This window comes from Pan troglodytes, chromosome 4, assembly GCF_028858775.2.
Source record: "Pan troglodytes isolate AG18354 chromosome 4, NHGRI_mPanTro3-v2.0_pri, whole genome shotgun sequence".
Classification (NCBI taxonomy): domain Eukaryota; kingdom Metazoa; phylum Chordata; class Mammalia; order Primates; family Hominidae; genus Pan; species Pan troglodytes.
In genome coordinates this window covers 43,924,159-43,948,735 of record NC_072402.2, presented here as the reverse complement: position 1 = coordinate 43,948,735, position 24,577 = coordinate 43,924,159, and the positions used below count along the sequence as shown (strand labels likewise).

The 24,577-nt window shown below is 42.2% G+C and overlaps 1 protein-coding gene across 1 annotated transcript in view; it reads left to right on the top strand.

Moving 5' to 3' along the window:
* The first annotated feature begins 5,701 nt into the window (after positions 1-5,701).
* The window catches only part of MAP1B (microtubule associated protein 1B), a 102,358-nt gene continuing 83,482 nt past the window's right edge, over positions 5,702-24,577 (top strand). Inside the window, 2 exon segments of the mRNA NM_001194920.2 lie at positions 5,702-6,154; positions 14,141-14,242. Of these exon segments, the coding sequence (NP_001181849.1) occupies positions 5,971-6,154; positions 14,141-14,242 (286 nt within the window). The 5' untranslated portion in view covers positions 5,702-5,970.

Genomic DNA, 24,577 nt, shown 5'->3' with positions numbered 1-24,577 from the left:
AGAAGCCATTCATTTAGTCATTGAATATGCTTTGACTGAGCATATGCCCTATGCTGAGCGAGAGGAACGCTAAGGTATATGGGTGGCTGGGTGGGTGTGAAAAGGGTGTGGGGGGGGTGGGGATAGACATGTTCTTTGCTCCTGTGGAGCATAGAGTTCAACTAGTCTTTTCTTTATAAATTACCCAGTCTGTGGTAATCTGTTACAGCAACAGAAAATGGACAAAAGTAGTGCTCTCATCAGGAGGAAAAGCAAGGGAAAGCCTGTGCTGGAGGGAAGGATGGTTTGGCACAAAGTCATTGTGGCTGATGCTGGAAAGTAAGGGCAAGTGGAGGGGCCAGATGAAGCTGCTGAGATAAATGGGGACCAGCCTGTAGGTGACACTGAGAAGTCTGGTCTTTATTCTAAAATGGGGAGCCATTTGTGTTTTAAGTGGAGATGGAGCAACAAAACCAGATCAGAAAAGATCATTCTCCATATTGTGTGAAGCATGGATTGGGTGAGTCATTGTGGATATACAGATGCCAGTAAGGTGACTATTGAGGTTGCATGGGAAAAAAAAATAGCTAGACCTACTGTTTACAATATAAATTAAACTGGAAATAGCTCAAATGTTCACCAACAATGGACTGGTTGAGTAAATTATAGTAAATAAACATAATGGGTTACTATGCAGCTATAAATAAAAATGAGGAATATTAACATATATTATTGTAGAGTTATAGCCGGGATACAGTGTTTGATGAAATAAGCAAAGTGGAGAAAATTGTATGTATATGCTGCTACTTGCATTTTTAAAGTGAAAGGCTAAATCAAGGTAAAAAATTGTTACTCACAGGAAGAGACAGGGAGAAAGCTGGAGGGGACAGGGATAGAGGCTAAAGTTCTCCAAATACAAATTGTTTTGTAGATTTCACCTTGGAACCATGTAAATATTTTACATTACTATAAAGCAAAATTAAATTGTAAAAATCAATTCATAAAAACTGAAAACAAAATGAAACAAATGAACATAACTATGCACTGAGTTAGTGGCACGATCATATATAACAGAATTAATTACACTTTAAAACTATATAGCTTAGGCTGGGCACGGTGGCTCACACCTGTAATCCCAGCACTTTGGTAGGCTGAGGCGGGCAGATCACCTGAGGTCAGGAGTTTGAGACCAGCCTGGCCAACATGGCGAAACCCCATCTCTACTAAAGGTACAAAAATTAGCCAGGCATGGTGGTGGGTGCCTGTAATCCCAGCTACTGAAAAGGCTGAGGAAGGAGAATCGCTTGAACCTGGGAGGCAGAGGTTGCAGTGAGCTGAGATGGCGCCACTGCACTCCAGCCTGGGCAGCAAGAGTGAGAATCGGTCTCAAAAAAAAAAAAAAAAAAAAAAAAAAAAAAAACAACCAACCAACCAACCAAACAAAAAAACTATATACCTTAAAATGTTTTTAGTAATCACATTGTTGGCAAAAGTGTTGCATTCGTATCTAAAACTACCATGAGGGTAATTTGTATATATTGCGGAACAAGAAAAATGAGAAACTATCTGCTGTTCTAATTCTGTCACCTTGGAGTCTTTGAAAACTGGAATTCTAGGCATAGGACAAAGGAAATACAGATGCAAGATAAAACGTTAGGCAAAATCCCTGTAGTCCCGATTCTGAGTTAGAGGTATAAGTATGAACTCATACTTGAAAAACAATTTATTTCATATTTCTGTCCACTGAAAATATCTAGAAACAATGATCAAAATAGTAGTAGCACCTGGTATACAGGGGTCTCCAAATACCATTACCCACGTAAGGAACTTGGATTCCATAGAGAAACGGCTCATTCCAGGTTCTGAGGCCAGATATGTGCAAGGTAAGCTAGGGATACCTTACCATACTACTGGCCAAAGATGAAAAAATGAAAGCATCAATATGAATAATGTAAGTTATATTTGTAATGATACAAAAAATTAGTCACCTTTAGAGAATGATTTGGAATAAATTAATTATTTTGAAAATCAGTAAATAAAGAGAAAAAATCATTTGTTTATCCTTCTTTTCCTGTACATACCGTACCTCAGGGTAATCAACTGACAGGATAACGCTTCTCCTAACAGAAGTCTTCTAGCTGTCAAATAAATAATAACAAAATTAGAATATTATCATTTTTTCAATCCATAGTGAAATAATGGATCTAGGTAATGATCATCAATAGCTGCTAAAATCACAGAATGAGGGTTAACTAGTCTTTAGGTGCCTTCTGATGGAAGATCACAATATTACCTATGAAGTATACGTGTACAAAATATCAAATCTGCATCTGATCAAGACTTTAGGTCTCTCAGAAAATTCAGAAGATAGAAGAACATGTTAAATAACACAACAGGTGATGCAATCGGCAAAATTTATGCTTTGTGAAACTCTGCTGAACAATGTTGCCACTATTCAACAGAAAATTACAAGGAAAAAAATAGCAGGATTACATAGATCAAAGGAGTTTAAGACTGATGAATCAGTTGAAATATATAGACATTATTTCAATCTTGATTTAAAGAAGCAAACTATAAAAATCTATGGATTGGGGATAATGGGTATGTGGGTGTTACTTACATTATACTCTCTCTGTTTGAAATTTTCCATAGTAAAATGTTAAACAATAACAGCCAAAAACAACCCCATACCAAAAACAACTAATCCCTATTAAGTGCTCATTATATGCAAGACACTGTTTTAAGTAATTTGCATATTTAAACTGTCCTCCTGTCCTTGAGGTCGGTACTCATCTCTACTATACAAATGAGAAAACCAAGGTATAGAGTGGTTAAGCACCTTGCTTAAGGCCACACAGCTACTAAATTATGGTATTAGGATTCAAAACCAGGCAGTCTGACTCCAGAACCCATTTTCTAACCGGTACACTAGTACCTATCACAATGATGCTAGCTTGGACTAGGTTGGTGATAATGGAGAAACGTGGGTGGATTGAAGAGATACTGAAGGTGAAATTGACCAGACTCCATGCTGGATTGCACACGAGGCTAAGGGTCAGGGGAGAGTCCAAAATATTTGTGAGGTTTTGGTTTGCATCATGGGATACATGGTGCTATGGTTCATTGAAATAACAAGAATGAGAGAGGATCCGGTTTGGAGGCAAAAGATGATTTGGGTTTGGAGCATGTCAAGATTCTGGTGCCTTTGGTATATCCAGGTGATGTCAGTTGAGCAGCTGGCAATATTGGTGCTCTTATATGTTAGTTTTCCCCCTTTTTCCTCCTTAGAACTGTAAACATTTTCTTGGGATGAAGAGGGGAAGGGGCTACTTTTCTAGTATTGAAGTATAATAATGTAATATTCTGTTCTTGTTTCAGAGGTGTTGTAGCAGTATCACTTGCACATTTTATAAGACTGCTTTTGCTCCATTGTCTTAGTAACTGGGAGAAAACATCAACCATCCCTTGATTGCTTACTATGCCCAGCCACTGTATTAGGTGCTTACACATTCTATCATTTCCTTCTTTCTTACAGTTACTTTAACAGTTATAAAGATGTTCTTCTCATTAAATAAGGAGATGGAAGATCAAAAAGAGTAAGTCACTTGCCAAAGTTACCGAGCTGTAAAGTAGCATTCTGCATCCCTAGTCTTTGTTCTCCCATTATGCCTCTATTTTTCAAGGTGTGGGTGATGACTTAGGTGGTCACGGTCATGGTGTTTAATTGCACAGACACACACAGTAAGAAAGCGCTCTGTTATAATTTTCATCCAATCTTCTGTTGCAACATGGAGAACAACTCAGTTAGGTGTTAGTATCTCTTTAATACCTCTCTAACACTTGGCCAATCTCTGTTTTCAACCAAGAAAGGAGAGCCTTGGACTCAGAGTCTTGAGCAAATCATAACAGTATGTAGCAGGAATTTGATCACATCTTATCTTCATTGTGTATATTTTTAGGGATACTTTCTATTAATAAGTGATATTAGTGTTTCCATTTATACAGCAACATAGAATTGCATTTAAAAATAAATTTAAGTAAAAGAAATAAACTGCATAAAAGAAAACTATTACACACATAAAAGTAACAATGGTTCAAAGAAAGGAAAACCAAACACAAACTAGATGAGGCTGGAATCCAATGGATGACCTTTAGAAAACAGTGCTCTTCACCATATTTCCTGCCCCTCACCCCAGTTATGGGCTTTGGTGCTGGCCTTACTTCTCGAACAGCAATTGAATATCTTAACCAAAATATTATCTGGAAACACTTCATCTAGTTACTGGTGAATGCAGCTAGTTGGAAACACTTCATCTAATTACTGGTGAATGCAACTCTCTAGTGATCCTGTCACAGATCCCAAATACTGAGGGCCAGACGGTATTTTCATTCTGCATTGATCAGATTGACATGTTGGATGGAACCCCCCAGCCCTTGGCTGCCCAGCATGTCTCCCATGCCAGGGTGTCAGCAAAGATATAAGAGCAAAGAGTACATGACCAATAAGTCATGGCAGCTAACACCTAAGACACTGGGTTACTTTGGAAATCTTAAGAATATCTAGGTGATTATCTATCTATCTATCTATCATCTATATTTTACTAACAGGCATTCTAGTATTAAAGCTATGTTGACTAATTTCCATCTATTCCTCTTCCTTAAAGCTCGAATTCCCCAGTCTTCTATGATACCATGTTTGCACATTTTGCTCTTTCCTCACCCTCCTCCCCTTTTCTGGGACAGAAGCTATATCCAGTATGTTTGTGAGAAACGGTTGTAAATAGGCTGCCTTAAAAAAAACAAAAAAACAAAAACAAAAAACACATTTTTTAGTTCTTCTAAACACAAACAAAGGCAATAAAAATTCCCAATGCTAAATGTATTTTAAAAGACATCATTGTCACGAGGTAATTTTGCTTGTGTGTTCCCCAAGGAACTGAAAAGTACATTATAGTCACTGTAACCCTGCTGGGTAGAGACAGTATCTTCTCTTTAATCTTTGTTATTACTGATACTATCTGTTCAGCACATTAAGGAAAGAAATTGGTATCTAATATAATACATCTGCATTTCTCTCATTTCCCATGAGCACCACAAAGCCAGTACTTTTTCATCCTTGGCCCTGCCAGAGTAGAATCCAAGGCCTGAACAATAGTAGGCTTAAGTTTTGCATTTTTGATGTATTCTTTAAGTGAAGGTGGTAAATATTGATATTGGTAAATATCAGTAAATTCGTCTTCTTAAAGCCACAAGGTCAAAGAAAAGACAGGTTCCGTCTTCCTAGGCGGGGTACCCACAGCCCCGCATCTGCCCACTGTGGCTATCCCAGTTCCTGAGAACCTGGCTACATCATACACAGCACACAAGGCAGAGGCCTGACTAGTGCAACTCCAACAAGAGAAAAGACCCCCACTCCGAAAATGGAAACTCATCCCATTCCCATGCACAGACAGGGTGAGGGTGAGGAGTGGGCAGTGGGTGTGTACGTGGTGGGTGGTGTAGGTTGAGAGCGTCTTCCCCCTTCACGGCTGCAGCAGGAGCTCAGCGGGCGCCCCAGCCCCTTGGCTCGCGGCCCTGCCCCGACCATTGTCCGCACACCTCGTCCCTCCAGCTTCCGGGCCGCGGGCGAGATGATTTGCTGCAGATGACATCAGCCCCGGGCCAACGGCTGGAAGAGCGGAGGCAGCCACCGCGTGAGGATGTGCCGGGTGGTCCTTTCCTCCTCCTCTTCCTCCTCCTCCCGGCTCCCTGCCTAGTCTCCATATAAAAGCGGCGCCGCCTCCCCGCCCTCTCTCACTCCCCGCTCCTCTCCGCCGCGCACTCTCCGCGGCGCTGGGAGAGGGCGGAGGGGGAGGCGGCGCGCGGCGCCAGAGGAGGGGGGACGCAGGGGGCGGAGCGGAGACAGCACCTTCGGAGATAATCCTTTCTCCTGCCGCAGAGGAGAGGAGCGGCCGGAGCGAGACACTTCGCCGAGGCACAGCAGCCGGCAGGATGGCGACCGTGGTGGTGGAAGCCACCGAGCCGGAGCCATCCGGCAGCATCGCCAACCCGGCGGCGTCCACCTCGCCTAGCCTGTCGCACCGCTTCCTTGACAGCAAGTTCTACTTGCTGGTGGTCGTCGGCGAGATCGTGACCGAGGAGCACCTGCGGCGTGCCATCGGCAACATCGAGCTCGGTAAGTGGCCCCGCGCCCCCAGAGACGCGCGCTGGCAGACGCGCAAACACGACCCCACCCAGGGCGCGACGGTCACTGCGCTCCTCCCGCGCGCCCCGCACCCATGCCTCTCCTCGTCACCTCTCATACTTGTCCAGACCCTTTCTGGGCTAATTAAGAATAATCCGAATTATTAGATATGAGACCCAGAGGGAGAGTCTCCAATAACCTTGAGGGATCTGTCACCACGCTGAGTCCGCAGCCTGTGCTGAGTTGGCCACCGCCTCTCCCGCTAAGTGAAATGCAGGTGTCAGGGGAGCAGAGGCCACAATAAAGCCGCAACCGCAGGAGGCAGAAGGGTGGGGGAGACCTGATGCAACCACTCCTTTCAGTCCTCTTCTGGCCTCAGGAAAAGGCTGGGACCCCCACCATCGCAGACCTGGGGCCGAAGCCCATGTGCCAGGGCCCGCGTGGGATTCATCCTCACCACGGCTACCTCAGCCCCTGAGAAACGCCTTTTCTGATTTCAAACCTCCCGATCCATTCTTTCCTCAGAATGACTAGGCTAGTCCTAGGGCCACGCCCGCTCCCCCCGCCCCCCCCTCCCCGGGGAGATGCTGGGATGCAGAACCGCCTGCGCTTCGCCACCAGACAGAGCCCGCCTCGCTACCGCCCTTGGGGCCTTGGCTGCAGCTCTCAGAAAGGACAATGGGACCCCAAGTTGCGGGGTGGGGCTGCTGCTTTTAGAAGTCCCAGCCTCGGGAGTGGTAGCTTGAAGGGGGTCGGTGAGGGAGACGTCAGCGGGTAGGGTCAGCTCCTCGCCCGGTGCTCGCACCAGTGGCGCGCTCTGCGGAGGCCGAATAGCGGTACGCCGGGGACCCCGGGCGGGGCCGTGAGAGTCCGGCGGGCACAGCCTCGGGCGCACAGAGAGACCCGCCCCCAGCCCCACCCGAGCTGCCGCAGTGCCTCCGGACCGCCCGCCACACCTGCCCCCCCACACTGCGGCGCCCCCGTCGGGCACGGCTGGCTGGGCGTGCGCTCCGCCCGGGCCTCGGGCTGGCGGGGGCCGCGCGCCCCCACCTCTCAGTTTGCCTGGCTTTGTTGCCCTGGGAGTCCCTGGGTGGGCAGCTCTGGTCTCTGCCTTTCCCTTTATCCCCGGCGTCCCGGCCCTCCCCTCGCTCCTGACAGAGGTCGCCGGGTCCCTCCGCAGCCCCAGCCCGCGCTCTATTCTCCTGGGGTGGTGCTGAAGCGTTTCTCCGGGAGACACCGGTTGGTGGGCGTGGTGCAGTCCGCACTGCGGTCTCTACGGCAGCCCGAGGCGGACAAAGGGCGTTCACGCAGCCCTCGTTTCCCGCTCCCCCTCCCCAATAAAAGACGAAAGAAAAACCTGGTTTTAGATGAAAAAATAAATGCTTGTCATCTGCCTCTGCAGTTGGAAACGGCCACTTGTCCCCAGAACAAAAGGCTTCAGGGTGGGGACTGGAGTTGCAGACCTGGTTCTTTTGTTTAACTTTAAAGCACTTGATTTTCCCTTTTAGCTTAAAAAAAAAAAAAAAAGAAAAAAAATGTGAGCAGAAAGTCATAGTATTTTATTCCAAAAAATTCAAGAACAAGAGATATTTCAGTAGTGAAATGTCTTATTTGAGCATCTCAATAACCCTTCATTTTCAGACTATATAGGCCTTTGGTCTAATCTGTTCTAATTTAGTTTATTTGCACAATTTTCTCCTGGAAAAATTTTACACGTACTGACTTTGGGTGTGGCTACTGTGGGAATCAATGACTTTGGATTTTTTACTTTAAAAAATTATTTGTAAGTAGCATTTCTGGGAAAAAGAATATATTAGGAGGTGCTTTTCTATCTACAAAATCTTCATAACCATTCGATGTGGTGGTGCTAGGAGAGGGATCATCAACCCCGTTTTAGAGCTGGGGGCCCAGAGAGGCAGGAAGGGTAAGAGAACCGGCTCAAGGTCACAGCACTCATAAGTGACAGAAGTACCAGTACTGCAGCGTCACTCGTTTTCTGACCCTGTCATGATGTTAGTGCAGGGTTGGCTAACATCCTATGATGGGAGGAAGGTTTCAGTACAACAGTTTTCAGGGCTTGCCTTTGTATGGCCATCCACTTGTGGGCAGCGCCCCATGCTGGGAGATGGTTCAGCAATCACCTTCGGATCGTAATTATCTTCCTGCTTTGTTACTCATCTGATCATCCTTTCAGTGCCCTATTCCTCAGAGGGTTTATACAAGCTGCATCTATTTATGGAGAAAACAGACGCATCCACGTACTGCTATGAAGAAGGGCTCCCTGCCTTTACTCGTTTTTACACTACTAGCACTTAGTGACAAAATTCAGATTTGTCTTCTTGACATTAATTTTTTTAAAAATTCGGTTGAAGTATTATATAGAGAGGAAAGGGCACAAATCAAAGATGAGCAGCTCAACGAATTTTCACAAAACGGACACGCCTGGGTTACCCAGATCAAGAAACAGACATTACTGGAACCCCAGAAGCCCCCTTGTGTTCCCTTTGCAATAGACATCATGGCTTCCTGATTTTTTAATTCCCTAATTTGGTCAGGTTTTTGCATGGAACTCCGAAATGACTGTATTGATCCCATTAAGAATCAACCAAGTGAGGGAGCAGAGCCGTTTCCTTACACACCGTAGCAGATGCTGCTTTTCCTCTGAAGATGGCTCTCCTGGGTTCTGGGGTCTTGGCTGCAGCTCAAGATGCAGGCCCTTCCAGCGCTAAGTGAAAATCCTGCTCCCATAGCTTTTCAGACAGTCTGAGATGACTTAGCAACAGAGCAGGCTGGTCCTGTTTTCCTGTGCACGACAAGCTGCTGCTTCAGCCGCCAGGTCTCAGCTGGGCCTCCTCCAGAGGCCACTGCTGTTGTTGCTTGGTGCCTTTGGGCCTTGTTGTGTGAAGCAAGATGGAGCTGCTCCAGGGGGGCCAGCTCTGATGATTGTGTGTTGCAGGCTGGGAAGGCAGTTCCGCATCTGTTACTCTTTCTTCCTATTTCCCCTCCTGCCTTAACTGAGACTCTGGGTTTGGAGACCCTGGCGACTTGGATTCTTGCCATCTGATTACTGAGGGCTCTCTGGGAAGCCTAGAAAATAATCTATAAATCTGTAGAGACATGGTGGTAATGCAGTAAATCAACAGGCCTGGAACGTCCCAGTGTGGATGCTTCGTAAATGCCTCTTGAAACCAGGGAAGAGAGATGGTCCCTCTTGCTTTCTCAACTATATTTGGAAAGCATAATGAAAGCTTTGGACATGTCTCCTCCAGAGTTTGGAACAATAGTGTTTCCTCGGACTAGGCTAGCTTCATTTATTTAGTTATGCAGGACTTTATTCCAAATCGTTTTCGCTACCACCAACTACTTCTCTTTGGCACCTCCTTTTTCTCCTCCCTAATTAGCCCCCAGCATGGATTTAGCTAGTGGTTCTCATTTTCAGCAAAACCCTGCTTCTTGGTTTTATTTTAATACATACAGGACATACATCCGTGTCTTGCAAACTGAATTCTAGAGCCTTGTGAAGTTTTCATTGTTTCATTTTTTTTTTAAGGAACTAAAACATATAAAGAATATTAAGTGTCTGTTTGATGTTTTCAATTACCGTTAGATTATAACTTTTCCTTTAGTTAACACTGGGAATCAGCAAGATTTGTTGGTGAAAAGATAGATGAATGTAACATCTACTGCTCTGCATTTTTAGATAAATGTTTAGCTGATTACATTGTTACATTCTGATGTCACTTAACTGAATGTCCTTCAGTCTAAGATGGTAAGAGAATTTAAAACCCAGGAAAGATTTGGGGTTTAGTTTTCCTTTTCTTTTAACAGGGGAAATAAGAAACCAATACCATATGTGGTGAGAATTAAATGTTAGAGAGTCTTAAATTTACTATATTTGCCTATACTTTTCAAAGTCGAAGACAGATGGATTTCTGCTTGCACTGCTTAATTGGTATTATCTACGACAGCTCTGTGATCCATGCTGAAACACAAGCCAGTCCCCAAATTTAAGGTCATTAAATTGTTCACCTTCTCTAAGGGCTTACTTTAAAAAAATAAGTTATAACTTTTTAGACAAGCAAATAATTATAAGTCACTTCTCATTTGCTTCTATTGTAAGATGTTATCTCAGACCTAAATTATTTATTATCAATGCTTTGAAACTATGAGCTCTGTATGTAAGATATTATCGTCATTACATACATATGTTATGAACATCAAGTTGCTGGCTTTAAAAAAAGAAAAAAGCAAATTAAAGATGAGTTCAAGGGAAAAAATAAGAATTTTTTCCTCTGAGAAATAAAGCATTCCTAAACGTAGCATTTCCTTTAGTTCATTTATGTAGTTTATGATTTCAATCTGATTTCAGACCACTTTTTAGCATAGTTTTACAAATATAATCTTATGATTCTAGGTTAATGATTTAGGTACTTGGAAAAAATATCCAAAAGCCTGTTTTTCAGAGGGAGCAACTAAAGCCCATAAAGGAAAATCAACTTGCCAAAGGCCCAAATAACTGTCAGATAGAACCCATGTGCCATCAACATACAATGCATGGTCATTTCATTTTGCTTTCTTCAATCCACTGTCATCTTTAGAAATATGAATTTTAGCTTTTAAATGGGAGGTGCTTTTTTAAATTGTTGGTTTCATTAAACAACCCTGCAAAATGCTTACATGATTGGAAAACTTGGAACAATCTAGCCTGTACACACCAAGAGTACCTGACTTCTCCTCATTTTTCACCCTGACTTGTTCTTTAATGACCCCTCCCTGCCTCCCTGCCCCATAACCTATTCTTTTCTCCTTTTCTCATCTGTGTATATCATGTGCACGTTAGCCTCCCTTGTGTCCACTGCTACCACCTGGGGTCAGAGAACTGAGAAGGAAAGATCTTTTGTTGCTCCCTGGTCCCAAGGAGCTCACTTTCAGGGCTGGGCAATAGCCACAGAGCAGGCCCAGATTGTTCTCAGAGATGACGGATGCCTTTTGGCTCCAGACATTGAAAGAATGGGGTTCACTGCCTCCAACTGCCTGGAGTTATTCTGCCCCCACCTGGGTACGCCCAGAAGGGGTACAGTCTTAGAATGCTGGGGAAACAAAGCCTCCAGGAAGAGCTTGACTTGGTGTATATTGGGGTGAAAATTAGAAAGAGGGCTTCCCTGCTCCCCAACAGAGACCAGGATGACTTGCTTCTGAAAGCCTCTTTAGAACCTCTTCACCAACACCCCAGGATGCCCTCCAGCCAGATTCAGAGAGGGGAGAATATGGGAAGGGCCAAAGAGATATTTTTCTGTCCTGTAAACTTTTGAGGGCTCGCTGTTGGCTCCTTGTTAGGCACAAAGGGGAACTACATAAACCTACTAAATGCAATATGAACCTTCATTAACAACTACTCTTTGCCTTTACCAATATTATCCAGCAGGAGATACAAAGTAATTACAAATTATTTTATTTCTAAAATTGGTATGGAAAGTGGCCTGATTCCAAAATTTTTCTTTCCAACTAAAATAGCTGGCAAATCCAACATAACCTTTATTTTATAAGTGGTAGTAGCGGTTGTGCATTGCTAAGAAACAATTTGGGTGGAAATTGCTCTCTTGAAAAAAGAACCCTACATTTTTAGTTTCACTGGGAGTGTAAAAATGAGAAATATTTTTATCAGCCGTTTACTAGTATAATTTAGAAATTACTAAGTGGATTTATCATTTAGTACTTTTTCTATTGCTAAATTACAAATATGTCAAAAATAAAATATGTATGAAAATATAAAGCAAACATTTAATTGTGTGTGCCATGACAAGTTAACTGAAGCCAAGGGAAAATGGCAAGTAACAATGTAAGAGCAAGTCTGCAGATAACCCTGGATGAAGTCATTCAAATAATGTACCAATTTAGACATTACTTAGAACAAAGACAGAAAAATTGTATGAATTTAATTTAAATGCATATGTCTCATTATTAACTTATTGACCCAGCTTGACAGGGTAGAAGACAAAGTAGAGCTCAGACCTGGAACACGGAGAATTCAGTCAACAATACCAATTAAGCAGCTCAGACAGGAACTCGATTTTTTTGCACTAGACTAGTATATAGTGTATACATTGAAGTAAAATATTCTAATGAATTCAGACCTCTCAACCTGTCAAGCTCTCTGTGAAACAAAAAGAACCCATTTATCATTTCTGCACTAAAAAGATCTGCGAAATCTCAACATGCCTTTCTTGTTAAAATTTAAATACTCCATTAGCACAAATGCAAACTGAGGCTATTAATGTTTCCAGGAAGAGCCATAAAATTCTCCCTTATAATTTGACCTTTCCTTAAGCACGTTAACTCTTCCACATCTGAATTCTTCCCATTGATCATATGAGAAATTTCTGCCTGTATTTAGTGGACACACATCTATTTGAAAATATTCCTCCTGGTTGAAAAGGTCTGTGGTGTGTAATCTAAAGATATTTTAGATGTGCAGTGAACTGAGTTTCCAGAATCTTTTTTTTTTTGTGATGTCTATGTATAATCCACCTTGATTCTTTACAGGATAGGAAGACTGAATACAATATAACCAAGGGTAAATACAAATATGCCTTAAGGATCCAGTGTGTATTTAAGTAACACACTGCTATTTATTCCCTCAAGTCTGTATACATGACTAATGTCCAACAAAAATGATTACATGACTGGGTGTTAATTTAGAGATAGTTCACCTGCTGTATTATACCTAGAGGTTCAAGCCCTTACCTTTAGGAGGTATGCAATAAATGTCTGTTGTTCTAGAGATTTGTTCCTGGCAATTGAGAATGCTCTATACAAAGGTACAATGATGGATACCACACACTGGCTCCACCATGAGCAACCTATTAGGAAAAATGTAATATATAATATGTAAACATGTAAAACACACACACACACCAGAGTTCTGGGGTTCCCCAACTTTCCCTGGCTTACTCTCCAGACCTCCCTTCTATGATGCTCTCTGGGGTTCCCTCTGGGCCATCCCCTTTGGGAGGGCAGGAGAAAGAGGACAGTGGGAGGAGGAAGGAAGAGGCTAGAGAGTAGGGCATGAGCACAGGAAGCTGCCCTCATCCCGCCTCTTGCCCTCCTGTTCCTCTCACCCTGGATATTCCTTTCAGCCTAGGGAAAGGAAGTCTGATAGGACTTCCTTTCCGTTCAGCCTAGGGTAGGAATAGCTGATTCATGCCCCCAACTCCATAAATGTTTTATAAAGTATAAAAAGTTGCCATTTTTCTTTGCCTCTGGATAAGAAAATTGAATACAATGAACAATTGTGAATAAAAGAGCTGCCTGCCAAGCTACTCAGGTAACAGAAAAGTGCCTGGAAGGACAGACAGGCCAAGTCTTGAAGATTGAGTGGATCCACTCTGTTTATCAAAGATCACATAAATCTTGGATTGATATCCAGGGCTTGATAAACCAAAGTCAAAAATGGGATGGGTAAAGGAAAGAAATTACACATGTATACTACCAGAACATCATTTTAGAAACAAAGGCCCGTGCTTGAATGGCAGCCCCCATGTATTTTCTTTGCGTTTATTCTACATTTTCTTGCCACCTACAAGTGGAGTTAGTCTGTCTACAAGCTAGAGTTAGTCTGTTGGCCTCTTAGCTTCTTAAGAACTAACATCTTCCTGCCCTTTGTAGTCCCTCCCTGGAATACAGCCTGTCATTTTCCTAACAACTGTTTTCTTTGACTCTTCCAGAAGAGGTGCATTTACTTTTTATGAGGGGCAGAAGTTCAGTCCACACTGCTAATTATCCCTCCCTTGTGGCCCGGTGGAGAGACCTCCCTGGCCCTCCCATTTTGTGGGCATCCACTGCTAAGCCACCAAGCTCTTCAGAAAAGGAGTTCCCACATCCTCCCTGAAAGCCTGAGAAATATTACAGTGATGTTGTCCAAACCACTCTGAAATGACTAACTGGAAGTCTCTCAACTGTCTTTCTTTCCCTCCCTAGGAATCCGATCATGGGACACAAACCTGATTGAATGCAACTTGGACCAAGAACTCAAACTTTTTGTATCTCGACACTCTGCAAGATTCTCTCCTGAAGTCCCAGGTGAGGCTTCCGCTCAGTGTTGGTCAGCCTAGAATTCCAAAGGACAAGGAGCAAGCTAGAAAGCTTTGTCTGAGGCAGCAAAAAGACTCTCTTATTGCTAAAAGGATACTTTGTATTTGTTATTATCAACTAGGTTAGCCAGCAGCCACAGTTTAGGAAGTCACTCTAGGTTATCACTGTGTGGGTTATCTATTTTGTGGATTCTTAATGAGTTTTTAAGTTCTAGGGTTGTGTATGTGTATATATATATACACACACACATCAATGATCACACAAATTTTGAATTGATATTCAGGGCTTGAGAAAGAGAGAGAGAGAAAGAGAGAGAGATAGTATAGTGTGTGTATGTGTATCTCACTGTATTCTGAGCTCAAGGGACTACAAACTATTTAAATGTTAATCTTACTCAAATGAAATTCTGAATACAAACTGGATGCTCCTAGGATCCCAGAACTGTCTTCCTGCAAAAGAAAAAGGAAACATATACTGCATTTCAAAATGAAATATACATCGTCATTTCATAATTGCATTATCACCCGCCATTGCATTACCACTTATCTTTCTTCGTGTGGGTAAAAGAATCTGATTTTACAAACTGCTGTTAAAATAGCCTTTTTTTCAGAGATGAAAAAGAATATCAAAGAATAATTAAAGGTAAGGATGCAAAAATTTGTCATATGTGAAGATGTTCCCACTAACCAGCCACCTTCCTGGGGCTATGATCTGACCCATGCCTCTGGTGCTGGGGATGTATTCATACTGACCCGTCTCGTCTTCTTCTTGTGAGCAATAACCTATATTCCTCCCATTTGGTCACATTTAGGAATTATGAGACAGTTTCTGGCCCATAAAGACTCCAAACCTGGAATATATTTCTCCAGACCTTTGCCATTGACCCATCAGAAACACTGTATTACATCTTATTTCTTGACCATCACTTGAATTTTACATAAGAGAAAGCTATTTTCTGCCCATATGCTTTTGTTATATGATTCCTAATTTTATTGGCATTGATATAACATCAGGAATGAGATTCAGCCTATTTTGACTGGTTAGGTCATATTCCATTAGTCGTGTATATACATTGATATTTGAAATCACTTTTATAGAATATCAGTGCCTTCGTGAATCACATTTGGCTGCAGTAATACGCCCATAGGACTGTCTCAGTTCTTCCTTTTGTTTAATATTAGAATAAAATCCCATACATTTCAGTTATTGAAATGCATTGTAGCTTTCAAGTATGGAATTGAGTAAATGTGCTAAGAAAAGCTTAGCAAGAAATGGTTTATTAAAAGTTAACTTGCTGCAAAGTCACATGAAAAATCAGTTTTTAAGTAACTTTGCTTTGAGAAAAAAGGAATCCAGAGACTGTCAGACAGCATATGATTTGCTGAAGGAAAGGTACAGTATAAGGTTGTTTCTCTTGTTGTTATTTTATTGTATTTTTGTCTTGCGATATCTCCATATCTTTTAAAACCATCTCACAAAAAAAATGAGGGAAGTGCTGTTTTCCAAAAAGTATGATTATTTCAAAATGTAAAAACTACAAGCTTTTATTTTTTCTCTGTAGGTTGTTCTGGCTTTTTTACTATGATTGTTTGTAAGACTACTTTTTTTGTGTGTACAAGTCATATGGTTCTCATTGTGTTCATTCATATTTGGATTGCCTTTATAGAATGACAACTGCGTATTGCATAATGAAAGGCTGCAAGCATTGCTGAAGAATTAACCATTTCTAGACCCAAGACCTAGTATTGCTCCTGTGGAGTAGGAAGATCAAGTTCCCCCAAACTGTCACGTTAGCCTAATGTACCCCATTCTCCTCTCCTTTCTCCTGCTATCACCTTCAGTAAGGATTAGTTACCTACCTAGTTGTATAGTGTTATGCTAGAGGCTGTGTTTGGAGATTGGACTTTGGACACACAGCATCTTTACTATTCTTGCCAACGCTAGAAAGGACTGATATTGCGACTTTCCCTGTCAAGCCTATGAGTACACTTTACAGGCCAAGGCTCCCCTCTGGGAATTAAGCATCTAGAATAGAGCCATTATAGTCATGCTCCTGTGTGGGGAGCATGAAGGTTTCCAACCAGGACTGTAAGGTGATAAAAGCACATGTCAGATTCAGTTTCAGATAAGTGTGTTTTAAAGAGAAAAGATATTAGAGGATAAGAAGACATGGAGATCACAGGATGATCACTGGATTGGGCCCAGGGAAGCCTTTAGCTTTTCCTGAACAAACTGGAAAGGTTTTATGGAAAAATTTGAAGTCTGTTTTTAAGTGGGTCCAAGTCTAGTGGTCTCTAGCTAACTCATGTACTTCAGTTCCCCTGAAATGGAATTAGCTGAACATTTTCCTTTAGAGTTTCAAGAATCTTTCATTGTTTTTTGAGACAGGGTCTCACCATGTTGCCCAGGCTGCTCTCAAACTCCTGGGCTCAAATGACCCTCCCACCTCAGCCTTCCAAGTAGCTGGGATTACAGGTACATGCCACCACACCTGCCTAATTTCAAGAATCTTAAATTAACTTAGAGCCAAGGAGCAAGATGAAGGATGGATCCCCTAAAAAAAATAGAGCCATTTTTCAGCCAGGTAAAACATTGTTAAAAATAGCACCTACAATATACCAGGCATTATAGGGTGCTTGGTGAGTGAGGACACTGTGAAGAACAAAACAAATACAGTCATTACCTTTATTACACTTATATTCTTGTGAAAGGAGAAGGCATTTAACAATCATATACAGACCAACATAAAATCTAGCCCCCTGCATCAAATCCAGGCTTCAAACAGATTTTTGGGAGGTTTGGGTTTAAAAAAACATAGAGACGGGGTCTCACTATGTTGCCCAGGCTGGTCTTAAACTCCTGGGCTCTAGCAATCCACCTGCCTTGGCCTCCCAAAGTGCTAGGATTATAGGCATGAGCCACCATGCCCAGCCACAGTTTTGTTTTGTTTTAAGGCCAGCAGAGTTACAGTAAAATATTTATTGCCTTTTATGACATAAGTAAATTAAGGCTCAAGTCACCCGTATATCTGTCTTATGTTCCTGTTGGTTATGATAGCTTTTGTTGTTTTTTAATAATTAGAGTTCACTTGTAAAGACTGAAGATAGCCTCAAATTGCAGCTAACAGATTGTGCAAATGGCACAAGATTGATTCCTTTGTACTAGTTTATCCCTTATACTAGTTTTAAAATATGGTTTTGAGATTTGATTTGACTATTTCTTCAGGATTGTAGGTCTCATTCAAGACCACTCTGAAAGACTTAGTCATCTTGAATAATATCCTTTGAGCAGGAATCTGAAATATGAGTGCTTTCTCTACACAAGGTGGGTGGTGTGTGCCTCAGTTCCCCAGAATGTTAGTTCTGTGATCTTTAAGCACTGTCCAACTCTGGCATACTGTAATTCTTGGAGTGGTCAGTCATCTGGGTTTATCTTACTATTATTTTGCCTTACTATTGCAGCATTGCCTTGCCTAAAGATCACTCAACAAACCTTTGCTGTGTGCCCAGGGCAGGTCTCTGCTGATTTGCCTTGATGTAAAGCCATTCCTGGCCACATCTAAGCTGGCTCAAGTGAGAACAGTCATCTTGAAAGAAAAGGTTAGGTGTTCTTTTATGAACACTCTCTAATCTTTTACTCAAAGGAAAGTTCAGTAGTTGAGTCTTTTCAAAATAGAGCAACAGTCTTTTGTTGTTGTTGTTTTGAAACAGTCTTAGCTATGTCATTGCCCAGGCTGGAGTGCAGTGGTGCAATCTTGGCTCACTGCAACCTCAACCTCCTGGGCTCAAGTGATCCCCCCACCTCAGCCTCCTGAGTAGCTGGGACCATAGGTGTGCACCATCACACCTAGGTAATTTTTTGTATGTTTTGTAGAGATTGGATTTCCCCATGTTGCCCAGGCTGATCTAGAACTCCTGAGCTCAAGCAATCTGTCTGCCTTGGCCTCAAAGTTCTGGGATTATAGGTGTGAGCCACTGTGCCCGGCCAGAACAACAGTCTTATATTTCTTTAAAGTTATGATTTTAAATACTATCATAAAATTTTTATTTACCTATTATATCATATGTTTTTTGTACCCTAATCATGTTGGATGAGAATCATTTTGGTTAAGTCTGACCACAAAAGCAAAGCTAGGCTTACCATGCTGTACAGGGTTTATTTCATTTTCCGTTGCCATTTGCTTCTTTCCCAAATTTAACTTTAGGACTGTCTATGTATAGTAGTAAAGAAGGATATCTCCCAGGGGTTGTAAGAAGTGCCCCATAATTATCTGTGGTAGACAGACATCATTTTGAAACAAGCAAACAAATAAAAACTATTCTCAGGACAAGTGATGTCAGACTGAAAATCAGTTTCAATTTTTATTTTTTCCCATCATTTTGCCACTTTTATCTGCCTATTAAAATAATTTAAAAATTTTGATCATCTGACTCCTCATCAGCAGCCTAGCATAATGATGAAGAGTACAGATTCTGGAGTCAAACTGCCTTGTTTGATCTTAACCCCACGGTTTATTTGCTGTGTCATCTTGGACAAGTTAACTAACCGTTTTCAGTCTTCTTGTTTGTAAACAAGGATGATCAGTTCCACCTCACTCATAGTTTCTTTTTTTTTTTTTTTTTTTTTTGAGATAGAGTCTTGCTCTGTTGCCCAGGCTGGAGTGCAGTGGCGCAATCTCGGCTCACAGCAAGCTCCGCCTCCCGGGTTCACACCATTCTCCTGCCTCAGCCTCCCGAGTAGCTGGGACTACAGGCGCCCGCCACCATGCCTGGCTAATTTTTTTGTATTTTTAGTAGAGACGGGGTTTCACTGCATTAGCCAGGATGGTCTCGATCTCCTGACCTCATCATCCGCCCACTTCAGCCTCCCAAAGCACTGGAATTACTGGCGCGAGCCACTGCGCCCGGCCCCACCTCATAGTTTCAATGCAGATCAAATGAATTAAAGTGTGTAAAGCTCTTAAGACGGAGCTTGTCACATGGAAACAAATGTGAACAAGTGCTGTCTCCCTTCTGGAGTATCTATTTGACTTGTATATTTGGTGATTGTTATTATCTGTGGGAAATACCGGGTATTGATATTTGGCTAGTTTCCTTTTTGTAGTAATTTTAAATTTGTATTAAAGATGTTTCTCAGAGAAACGACTGCTTTCAGCATTCTCAGAAGGTGCAGAGCTGCTGATTATGTGTAAAGGGTGACAACATTCTATGGCTGAGCTTCTAAGGTCCTTTGGGCTTGAGAGCAAAAAGCCGGCAATGCTTTAAAGTGCTGGCTGGTAAAGCAGAGCCTGAGAAGGGGTTGGAGACCATTTGCAAATGGTCCTGTGGGTGCCCACGCAAGGGCTGTCAGGGAACGTGTGCACAGTTTGAGGGCTGGCCTGCCTCCTTGCTATGATAACCCATCCATGGTCACTCCCTCCACGCCGTTCTACACTCGCTTTTCTCTTCTGCTCTCACCAATCAACAGGTGACTATAGACGTTGCCAGGTTTAAGAAACAGATTTCTTGTGGTTTATTTTCTTAGCTGAATACACAGTAAGACCTTGATATATTTACATTTTGTCACTAGTTTTATAACATCTAGATCACATTCACAAAAATCATCATAAAATGTGATGGATGGTGTATATGGGCAGTTTTGTTTTAAGAACCGATGCCTTTTTCCTAGAAGATAAACGAACCACAGCTGAGCATCTTTAGATTTGTGCTGAGTGATTGCTAAAAACATCTTGCCTGGAGATTGGTTTTTGATGGAGAATTAGAATCAGCCCTTTGAATTTCAGTCATGCGAATCTTCTCCCTTTGACATTAATGAGGCACGGGTTACAACTAATATTTACCAGTTGAGTGATAAGAAAATGAGAAAATACTCTTAGAAAAGGTCTAAGAATATTTTAAGCCATCTTTCTCTGTCTAGACTTGTGTGTTTAGTCTGTTGTGTGTAGAATTATAGCTTAATTGTATGTGCCTAGAATACATCAACTGCTCTATGACAGGGAGTAATGAATGTGTTTTCAGCCCTGCTCCAACCTTTAAACAATAAGGCACACAAATATATGTTCTAGCGGCATTCAAGGGGCTGACTCACCCTCAGGGAACCTGCAATTTCAGAGGGACAGCCGATTCTTTATCCTCATGTTTTCTGTGTTGTTTGTGTACACGCACAGGTCTAGGTACTTGTCCCCATGCCTGTGAGGCTCTGCTCATCTTTCCTCATTGCATCATCATACAAAGTTATAGGAGAAATCATGGTATGTTAGAAGAAAATGACAAATAGAGAGCATTATATTCGTTAAGGTAACCAGATCTCTGTTTAATATTCCTTGAGGTCATTGCTGCCTGCCTGGGAAGGACAGTCCCATTTTAATGCAAATCCCTAGCCTTTCTCCCACTTGCCCCGTGCCCTGAGCCCTCCTGGCCCGGTTGCAGGGAACAGAGTGATCGGCAGCTCCTCATGCTGTCCGCTGTCACCCCAGTGCTCCCATTGAGACTTTGCCGCCCGAGCAGCAGACAGCCCAGTCACCCCCACCTGCATCCTTTTGTAGCGGTGAAAGAGCCAGACCTTCCAAGGAGAAGATTAGAATTTTATAGTGTACGCAGCATAAGGCATAATTCCTGCAAGCTTTACATCTTGGTCAACTTTCAAATTTCAGGATTCTTTATATCCAGATCCTCACATACAAGGGAATTTTTTCCCTTGGTGCAGGTGTGGCCAGCAGAAAGGAATAAAATGGCATTTCACTGCCATGTTCAGGCTTCCTCATTCCTCAGGGTAGTTAATAATGGGCTCTTTCAGACCACCCTAGAAATACCTATTCATCTCACTTTTTTTTTTTTTTTAAGAGTGGAAAGGATGTTTTACTCTGCTGACTGTAATGGCTCTCACGCAGTTCCTAATGGGCACTGTGGAACCACTCAGCATAGACAGGCATAGGCAGGAAGGTAGCAGAAAATTGGCTGCCTGGGCCCAGGAACCATTTTAGGAGATGTCAATAACCCCTCCATTAAACCCAACTAAGTGCGTTCCACGACAGCTGCTAACCAAGGACAGCACCTCATGCTGAGTGTCACTGCTTTTGTCTTCATCTCCAGAGACCAAAGAGAGCTCATGATTTTTGTTAGTAGAGTTTTTTTTTAAAGGTTTTTTTTAAGTATGCAGCAACAGCAAACCATCAAGCAAGCACAGTCTCTTTGCTTTTTCTGCCTGCTTTTTGGTCTTCCTCTGGGGCAGTTTGTTCAGCACCTATGGTAGCCTACTAGAAATAATGGTGGAAGATGAAGAATAAAGCATAAACTAATAGATCACTTTAAAAGTGCCAAGTAATGTTTTTGAGTGCTTATTAATAAGAAAGCAACTGTAAGGGAATATTTGGAAGAATGAAGTATTTCCCACTGTTTATAATTTTGTTGGGAAAATAAGTCATTCACAGCTTTAAAATTCACTGTTTCTCAACAAAGAGAGTTTCTTTTTATTTTTTTAATCTCTTTTTGTTTTTGAGACAGGTTCTCCCCTCTGTCACCCAGGCTGGAGTGCAGTGGTGCAATTACAGCTCACTGCAGTCTCTGCCTCCTGGGATGAAGCTACCCTCTCGTCTCAGCCTCTGAAATAGCTGGGACTACCAGCCTGCCACTATGCCCAGCTAATTTGTTTTTTTTGGTTTTTTTTAGTTTTTTTTGAAGATGGAGTCTCACTCTGTCGCCCAGGCTGGAGTGCAGTGGCGTGATCTCGGCTCACTGCAAGCTATGCCTCCCAGGTTCACGCCATTCTCCTGCCTCAGGCTCCCGAGTAGCGGGACTACAGGCGCCCGCCACGACGCCCGGCTAATTTTTTGTATTTTTAGTAGAGACAGGGTTTCACTGTGTTAGCCAGGATGGTCTCGATCTCCTGACCTCGTGATCTGCCCGCCTCGGCCTCCCAAAGTGCTGGGATTACAGGCGTGAGCCACCGCACCCGGCCTATGCCCAGCTAGTTTTTAAATTATTTTGTAGAGAAGGAGTCTCACTCTGTTGCCCAGTCTGGTCTTGAACTCCTGGCCTCAAGTGATCCTCCTGCCCCCGCTTCCCAAAGTGTTGAGATTACAGGTGTGAGTCACCCTGCCCAGCGTGAGAGTTCTCTTAATTTGCGAACTGTGTATATGTGTCAGAGAGAGAGAAAGAGAGAGTGTGTGTGTCTAATTCCTAAAGAAGAAAGGGGTGAAAATGGAGAGTATAATAAGCATTGCATTTTGATTGTTCAACCATGGGTTTAGTCACAATGACAAAGGTTACCCAGGTACCAGCACCCCACTCCCAGCTGCAACCCAGGACTAATTAAATGCTACCTAGGCAACGATCAAGTATCCCCAAACATCATACTCCAGGGCTTACCCCTTTTGTTTTCTCGGCTGTGATCTAAGGGTAATTTCTATTGCATGTGAAGTCAGATTTCCTTGGTCTGAGAGAAACGTGAGAAAGTAAGAGGTACTCTGGGGAAGCGCACTTAGTGCACCACAGGGACTGGAGAAATTAACATAAATACAAGACAATAATAATGTTATTTTAATAAACTCTTCTAGGTTAAAGGATTGCCTATAGTCAGGACTGGTGAAATTGATGCTTATAGAAAATGCAACAAGAGCGTCTACATGTGATTTAAAAATAAAAGTATGTAATTAGGAGTGAAAATTGAAAAGCTAGGGTAGTGTTTTATTGAATGTGGCTCCTCTCTGCAGTTGTACCGCACCTCATTTGAAACACTCAAGCTGAGGTTGCCTCTCAAAATTGCTGCCTTGCATTCCTGAGGGGTTAAGACGAAATATGAACATCCTGAGGACTGTCTTTGTTGTCATAGAGGGAAGTCCTCTAAACACGCACTTTGCCATTAATCTGGCCGTTTCTTTCTCAATAAAACAGGTTTTCAATGGGAGCTGTGAGTAAACACGCCACTGTTGAGCATTGTGGCTCAAATTCAGATTTCTTGTTGGCTTCTCACGTGGATAGTGCGAGGAAGGAACAACTATTCCCCTGAGGGAGCAACACGTTTTTAGTGCACCTGGCCCCAGGAACACTGCTCTACATAGATGTGGCTTTTTGGATCCTGAAGTGTATCCATCAATGGGAATGTCACATTTGGAGAAGTTATCCTTATTGCAATAAAATTAAAGATCAAATAAGTTCTGGAACCCAGGCGAACAATGCTTCCTTAGTGCAGAGCCATTTTGAGCAGTTGTCTCTTGTGCCTTTTAAAAACCTCTCACTTGGAAGTTTTGATGTGTGAAAGATGTGAAAACTGCCTAAGAGAATTCTTCCTCTTTTTAATGGAGCTCAATGCCTGTTTAGGGATGATGTAGCAACCGCTCTTTTATCTAGAATTCCAGATAGTTTCCCAGCTCAAATACTAGGAGTTTTTGGTGGTGCAATTCAATTGAAAGTGGTATTTGGTGTGAAGTTCCAGCAGCCCCACAAGATGCTCAAGTGCCTTGTAGTTAGTTTAGTATAATGTGCATATGTGTTTGTGTGTGTGTGTTTGCATACATGAGAGAAAGAGAGAGAGAGAAAACCTTATCTGTTCTCATCTATTATAAAGGAGACAATCCTTTCATTTTATATGGTATCTCCTTTTAGAAGGTGTCCTGTTAGTGTCCTATTATCAGCCAATCTGTCATTAAATATTTATGTTCCTGCAGCAAGGCACAGTTCAGTTCCTAGCTCTGCAGGCCATAAGAAGACTTGTAAGTAAATCCTGTCTTCAGTTGTTTACAATTGAGTATGGAAATAAGATAACTAATGAAACAAGCCAGTCTATAATAAGTGCCAAATGAGAATTTTGCAAGGAGGTCCTTCTGTAAATTCTATTTGTTCAGGCTATTTTAAAAAAATCTGTGTGCATAAAAAAAGCATTAAAATAATATTATCCATGCAAATTGGGGCATAAATGCAACAGATCCTAATGCACTGAATCATCTTTGTGACCAGGGAATTTTGAATCCAGCCTGAATTAAAATATTTCCTAGTTTGGAGCTACATTTTAGATTAAGCCCGTTAATTCAATGATGAAGAGTTAGAATCGATAATTTAAGAATTCACCCTTCTGAAATCGTGTGAGAACAAAACTCCTGACCTGGATGTATAAGCTTAATTTCAAGATTGTCTTTATCTTTGAGTGCTGGAAAATTGTCCATTGGCAGACTCTGAAGACGCTAGGGAAAAGATTGTGAAAGTGAAATGTTTTAAGGAAATAAATGTGAAGTAATTGTTTCACTGCCCTGAGGCTAGAATGGGTACTTTGGAGAGTGTCTGATTCAGCTGTCCCTGTGTTGAGAGAAGCAGGGAGGGGACACCAATT